At 35.3% G+C, this 6,892-nt stretch overlaps 1 protein-coding gene across 1 annotated transcript in view; it reads left to right on the forward strand.

The window, feature by feature from the left end:
* The window catches only part of LOC107684709 (bromodomain-containing protein 8-like), a 12,868-nt gene continuing 5,976 nt past the window's right edge, over positions 1–6,892 (forward strand). Inside the window, exons 1-13 of the mRNA XM_016481042.1 lie at positions 1–142; positions 556–649; positions 1,612–1,681; positions 2,324–2,373; positions 2,464–2,586; positions 2,664–2,744; positions 3,420–3,484; positions 3,703–3,827; positions 3,915–4,106; positions 5,219–5,312; positions 5,560–5,694; positions 5,820–5,959; positions 6,876–6,888. Of these exons, the coding sequence (XP_016336528.1) occupies positions 124–142; positions 556–649; positions 1,612–1,681; positions 2,324–2,373; positions 2,464–2,586; positions 2,664–2,744; positions 3,420–3,484; positions 3,703–3,827; positions 3,915–4,106; positions 5,219–5,312; positions 5,560–5,694; positions 5,820–5,959; positions 6,876–6,888 (1,201 nt within the window). The 5' untranslated portion in view covers positions 1–123. The remainder of the gene's footprint in view (positions 143–555; positions 650–1,611; positions 1,682–2,323; positions 2,374–2,463; positions 2,587–2,663; positions 2,745–3,419; positions 3,485–3,702; positions 3,828–3,914; positions 4,107–5,218; positions 5,313–5,559; positions 5,695–5,819; positions 5,960–6,875; positions 6,889–6,892) is intronic.

Below are 6,892 nucleotides of genomic sequence, written 5' to 3' on the forward strand. Positions count from 1 at the left end.
CGTTATGCAGACCTTTAGAGCAAAAATTGTTGGAAAATTCACACCGGATATGCACATTTACATTTGATAGCCAGACACTTGTCATGTTAAAGGAGCAATAGAAAACAGTCAAGTCGTGACAAAATGGCGAGCGGAATTGGAAGTGAGTATTGCTCTCTATATTGTCATCATACACATGCATGTACGGCGTATGTCCTGCGTGGAGCGGAGGGCGGATTGTAATTGATGCATGTCAAGCGCGTGCATAATTGATTCAGCGGTGCGCGTTGTGGGTTTCGACACGCAGAAGTCATGATTACAGTAATGACGCTCATTGGCCGAATCACTGGACACTTTACAGAAATTATGACTAGCATCTCACATTTCCCATCTTTTAGAGGAATGTGAGATGCTGATGATGTGTCGACCATCTAAAACGGCATCATTATTAGATGTCAAACTGCCCACCCTCTGTTGTATAATGCGTCTCACAGTGCAGCACAGATGTGTTTGAATGCTGTTTACATTTCAAATGCTTTCTTCTTTTTATATTCTGTCTTTTAATTCTTTGGACAGAACATAAATTGCTGTTGGGCCCAACAGAGCCATGGTCAGTTAGGGAAAAGCTGTGCCTCGCCTCCTCTGTCATGAAGAGTGGAGACCAAAACTGGTGATTTGTTTTTTTTTGTACATGTATATATCATTGCTTTAATCTAGTGGTTCTCAACCTTTTTGATTCCAAGGCCCCCATTGTCCACAACAATATTCAAAGGCCCCATGACTTTTCCAGTTGTTTGTGTTTGTGTTTTTTTTTTTTTTTGAGCTTGGCATAACTAGAAAAATGTAAATTCAGTATAAATAAATATTACATATAAGAAATATCTTGATTTTTAGTTGTTTTGAATCCGTGTATCATTCGATCATTCGTTTTTTGATTTAATATTGAAAGTAGAAAAATGAGAAAACGGCTCCTTTTTCGGTTTTTTGTTTTTTTTTCTCCAAAAAACGAAAAACGAGAATTCAGCTTAAATTTACGTTTTTCGTTCATGGGTGGAAAAATGAATAAACAGCTTGAATATTCGATTTCTACATGTGGGCGGGAATAAAACACCCCTTTCTGCTGATTGGTCAGCCGAAGATCAAACTGTGCCTTCATCAGTTCTTCCACAGTATCACGCAGCAGAATAATAGTCCTCCACTGCTGCAGTTGTACGGGCTTATTTTAGTGCTTGATTTGTTCCAAATGTATGCATAATTATGTTTAATTTATGTATAATTTAAAGTAATTTATAGTATGTAAGATATTTGGTTTACAAAGCTCATATGGTATTTTCCTAATAAAATAAATAATTGCATAATGTATTTTTCTTTACATTCCAAAATATTACGTGAGACTTAAATAAGCACCAGCAAGAAACTTTCATTCACAACTGATACCATTTTTAGAGATGTACTGTATAACTAGAAATATGTAAATTACTTCAACTTTAACTTATTTATTTCCATTAATTGTAAAGGACCCCTTGAGAACCACTGCTTTAATTTCAGTAAAGCGAATCTGGCTATTCTCAAATCAGCCTAATTATCATGCAGCATCACAGTCATGTGTTTTGTACACGGGTGTTGTTCCAGGGTGTCTGTGAGCCGAGCCATTAAGCCATTTGCAGAACCTGGACGCCCTCCTGACTGGTTCTCTCAAAAGGTATTCAGAGAGCAGTAGAACAATCCAACGACATGGAAAATTATAAGTAATAGTTCACCCAAAAATTAAAATTTGCGGAAAATTTACTCTCAGGCCGTTCAAGATGTAGATGAGTTTGTTTCTTCATTGGAACAGATTTGGAAAAATTTAGCATTACATCATTAGCTCACTAACGGATCCTCTGCAGTGAATGGGTGCCGTCAGAATGAGAGTCCAAACAGCTGATAAAAAACATCAATCCACAAATAATCCACACGAATCCAGTCTATCAATTAACATCTTGTGAAGTGGAAAGCGGTGTGTTTGTAAGAAATAAGTCCTCCATCCATAATACTGCTTTCTCAAAAAAAAATTTGGTTCTAAGCCTGTATGATTTTTTTCTTCTGTGGAACAGAAAAATAGTTTTAAAGGAAGTTTTAAAGTACGCTGCCCTTGCATACAATGAAAATGGATGGAGACTCAACTTGTCGAGCCCCAAAATGAACAAAAAAGCCACAAAAGTAGACCATAAAACTCATGCAGTGTATTCCAAGTCTTCCAATGCTTTATGCTTTGTCATTTTGGGTGAACTATCCCTTTAAGGATTAATTCATTATACATTATGTGATATATACTTATAACACACTCTCTCTTTCTTCACAGCATTGTGCATCACAATACTCTGAGCTCCTGGAGACAACTGAGGCCCCAAAGTGAGTCCACTTTCTGTTCATTTGCCTTCCAACATCCACTTCCTTTCTGACAGCACTTAATGGTGCACTTTTATGTCTGCACATTCACAGGAGAAAGCGAGGTGAAAAAGGGGAGGTGGTTGAGACGGTGGAAGACGTTATTGTTCGCAGGTTGACAGCGGAGAGAATAGAGGAGTTGAAGCGACTGATCAAGGACACACAAGAGAAGCACAGGTACCAAATGTTCACACGCTTACTTGGACCAACAGCTGCCTTCTGCTGACTGTAACTCTGTTACTGTGTCCCTTTAGGAAACTGAAGAGAGAAACTGAGCTCATCCAGGCAGGACATCTGGACTCTAAACTTGAGGAGCTATGGGTGAAAATTGTACGGTAAGAATCACTGTACCAGGTATATCCACCGTCAACTCAGGCAGTTTTATCTTTCTATCTGCTATAAATATACCACATTTAAAGAAATAGTTCCACCCCAAATTGTCATTTATATTATTTATTAGTTATATGCTATTTTATTTTTTATTTTATTTTGTTAATTTATTTTAGTAAAAAAAAACAGATCTTTTTCATTCACATCAGTTCATAGTGACATTCATTATGTTCCTCACATAAAGCTATCATATGCAAATCATATCAATATAGTGCATGGTCATATATTTATATACTATTGTAGTATTTATTCATATTTTGAGTTTTAATTGTTATATTTTGAGTTTTCATTTTAGTTTGAATAAGTTTGTTATGTGCCTTTTTAAAATTCTATTTAGCTTTAATTTATTTTTATTTCTGTTTTAGTATTAGTAACTGAAATTTATTTATTGTTCTATTTTTCATAGGTTTTTAACTTTTTCATTTCTATTTTATTTTATGTCAGCTTTATTTCAATTATCGATTTTTTTAATCGTTTTAGTTTTAGTTAGCAGTATGCAACAATGCAACAAAGAGAAGCTGAGTAAATAATCACAGAATTTTCATTTTGATGAACTATCCTTTTAAGATTGTAAGTGAATGCTTGTCAGTTTAGTGATTTCAATTCTGTATGTCCATTAGGAGCAGAAAACAAGAGGAAGAGGAAGCTGAAGTGAAAAGAAAGGCCACAGATGCAGCGTACCAGGGTATATAAAGAAAGCCCATGAAGTGTCATTAGCATTGATTGGTTTAGTCACATTGTCTTAAACAGATGGGTTACTAAAATGATAAATGCATATTTAAGCATTTATTCATAATTGGCAAATCTGAGATTCTAAATGAGGAAAAAACGTTATTCATAAATGTAGTTTCAGTTCATCATAAATGCTTAATAGTAAGAGCTGTTTATCTTTTTTTTTTTCAGCCAGGCAGGCAGTGAAGAACACTCCTAAACGTGTGGCCAGTGTGACAGTGCGCTCCCCCTCTGGGGCCTGCTCTCCGAGCCTGGATTTTCCTACTGGAGACTCATCTGGAGATCCTAGCACAACTGTGTGTTTCTTTGTTTTGAATTTTTATATTTTAATTCTTCAATTTGAATTTGTCATTTATTTTGATAATCATCCCTCCCCGGTGCAGGGGGCAGGATCAACAGTGTTTGTGCCCCTGATGGAGCTGCCAGGCCCTGGAGTGGTAGAGGCGAGTTTGGGGTCACTGCTAGATGAATCAACACAGAAGAAGCTTTTGGGTCAGAAAATCACGCTGCCTCCCTCTCCTCTCCTGTCAGAACTGCTGAAGAAAGGCAGTCTTCTGCCCACCAGCCCCAGACTGGTCAGAATTCACGAAGTTCTACACATTGTGTCGTTATAAAAACTGTAAAATATATTTTGGCTAATTTAGCAACACTTTTAGCTACCATTATGATGCTTTGAGTGAAGAGGATGCAGATTCTATGTGAAAATTCTATTATCAAAGTGGTATTTACTATTTAAGACTTTATTTATTTGTTAAAAATACAGTAAAAACAGTAATATTGTGAAATATTATTACAATTTAAATAGCTGCTTTCAATTTTAATATATAAAATAAAGTGCATTTTATTCCTGAAATGGCAAAGCTGAATTTTCAACTTTTCATCATTACTCCAGTGTCACATGATCCTTCAGAAATCATTCTAATATGTTGATTTGCTGCTCAAGAAACATTTCTTATTATTATCAGTGCTGAAATGGTTCTACTGCTTAATATTTTTGTGAAAACCGTGAGACATTTTTTGAGGATTTTTTGATGAATAGAAAGCTCAAAAGATCTGCATTTATTTAAAAATAGAAATCTTTTGCAACATTATACATGTATAGTCATGCATAGTTAATGCATCCTTTGTAAATAAAAGTATACCAAAAAAATGATTTCTTTTGAACAGTAGTGTTATATAGTTCATATAGTTTACTTGTGTCGTAACTATGATATATGATAAAGTGACAGAAAAATAAAAGCAGGGCTCCTATGGTTCTAAAAAAAAACTCAAAATACCAGGGAATGCCAAAAGTGTTATTTTCAGGTATGAAAAAACATGAAAATTAATAAAATATTAAAAGGTCATGAAAAAAAAGCATTTATATTTCTATAATCAATATAAATTTGCTCACATTCTGTATGCTTAAAATAAACCATAGTCATTAATATAAATTATTTCTTTGGCTCTTTGTGAAAGCAATCGCTATAAAAATAAACATTTTAAAAGTCCTTTTCCACAATGACTGGAAACGTCATGAAGTGTGGAAACCCTGTAAAAGTGATGCAGCTGTTTCTTTCTTCCACATAAATCTGAGTGGTTTTGTTTTCAGTGTGGACACAAAAATTTCTTGTATCATGCCTGTTTACGACTGTTGGATTTTTTTTGAGTCAAATCTAAAGCAATCTAAAGAAAATCCTTATTGCAGGCAGTTGAGGGAGAATCTCCGTCTAGTCAACTTACAGGGAGTCACGATAATCAGATGATGACTTCTTCGCTCCCTGCCTCTCAGGCAGCGACAGGTATGAATTCACACACACTTGTTTGTACAGCTAGTCTAGCAGTGTCACAGTTTAGCATCTGAGCAGTAGAAGTGAAGTGACAAATTCTGTATCATTAGCATCTTTGTGTTTTCTGTCTTTGTGTATAAGAGTCATGATATGGGTATCTCTTCCAGCTTAACGCCTAACTCGCTCTCTCTGTGCACTGTGTGTGTGTGTGTGTGTGGGTATGTCGTGCCGCACTTGTGTTTGTACGCATGTGTCTCAGGTGCTCCCACACTGTCTCGTCTGCTGGAAGCTGGCCCCGCCCAATTTCCCTCTCAGCTGAGCTCATTGGCCACTGCAGACTCCGCCCTCAGCGCTGCCACCTCTGCAGTGGACACCGCTGCCCCGCTCGGCACAGGTCTCTAGACTGTAGACACTGTCTTATCCTTCTCCCATCTTTAGATCATAGCTGATGTGTTAACTATTTTGTACCCTTGCTCGACTGTTAAAGTGGGTTTGATATGTGTCTAATACTTTAAACAGGAGGTGATGGAGCCCCCATGGCTTCAGTGGATAATAAGGAGGCAGTTTTAGGGGAAGAGGACCTGGTGACTGTGTCCTATATGGCAGAGGAGCTGGACTTAGAGACAGTTGGGGACATCATAGCCATTATTGAAGAGAAGGTAAATCAGACATGCACTTTTATCATGCTTTTTTTTTTTCAATTATGAAATTTCTTTTCTTGATGTCCAATGTTATATTTTTAAATATACAGTATTTAATATTTCATGTTATTTGGTAAAAATACAGCAAAATTAGTAATATTGTGAAATATTATTACGATTTAAAAATGTTTTCTATTGTAATATATTTAAAGGGGTCATATGATGCGATTTCAAGTGTTCCTTTCTCTTTGGAGTGTTACAAGCTGATTGTGAATAGATAAGATCCCTGAAGTTGCAAAGACTAAAGTCTCAAAACCAATTCTTTGATGAATAGAAAGTTCAAAAGAACAGTATTAATTGAAACAGAAATATTTTGTAACATAATAAATGTCTTTACTGTCACTTTTACTGTCAAAATGTAATGCATCCTTGCTGAATATAAGTAGTTAAAAAAATACTGACTGAACTTTTGAACTGTATGTGCAGTTATTTATTTAAAAATGTTTCTAATAATGTTTATAGTTATAGTATTTATGTATAAGCAATTATGATTTATGTTTTAAAGAAAAGGAAATAGACACAATAGCTGCACAATAGTAGCTCAGTAGTGAGAATGAGCTAGTCTTTCAAGAGCAACATTATGGATAAATGATAATTAAACAAATCATTTTTGAGTATGTAGGATTTCCGAGTTTGAAAACATGAATTTGTAAAAAAAATTGAATAATAATTTGTAAGACAAAATCAGTTTTCTAAATCTACTTAGAAATTTTTCCTTTGAGGTGCAATATCTACCATTTGAACACAAGGAAAACAGTATACTGAGCAGAAAGATATAAATAAAATATCAAAGTGGATCAAACTAATTACAGAAATACACGATTATCCATTAAACCATTACTACTCAAATCTTTCAATTTTTGTGTTGACGAAGGGTGACGAGAATGCCGA

Source organism: Sinocyclocheilus anshuiensis, unplaced genomic scaffold (genome assembly GCF_001515605.1).
Source record: "Sinocyclocheilus anshuiensis isolate Anshui unplaced genomic scaffold, SAMN03320099.WGS_v1.1 scaffold509, whole genome shotgun sequence".
NCBI classification, from domain to species: Eukaryota; Metazoa; Chordata; class Actinopteri; order Cypriniformes; family Cyprinidae; genus Sinocyclocheilus; species Sinocyclocheilus anshuiensis.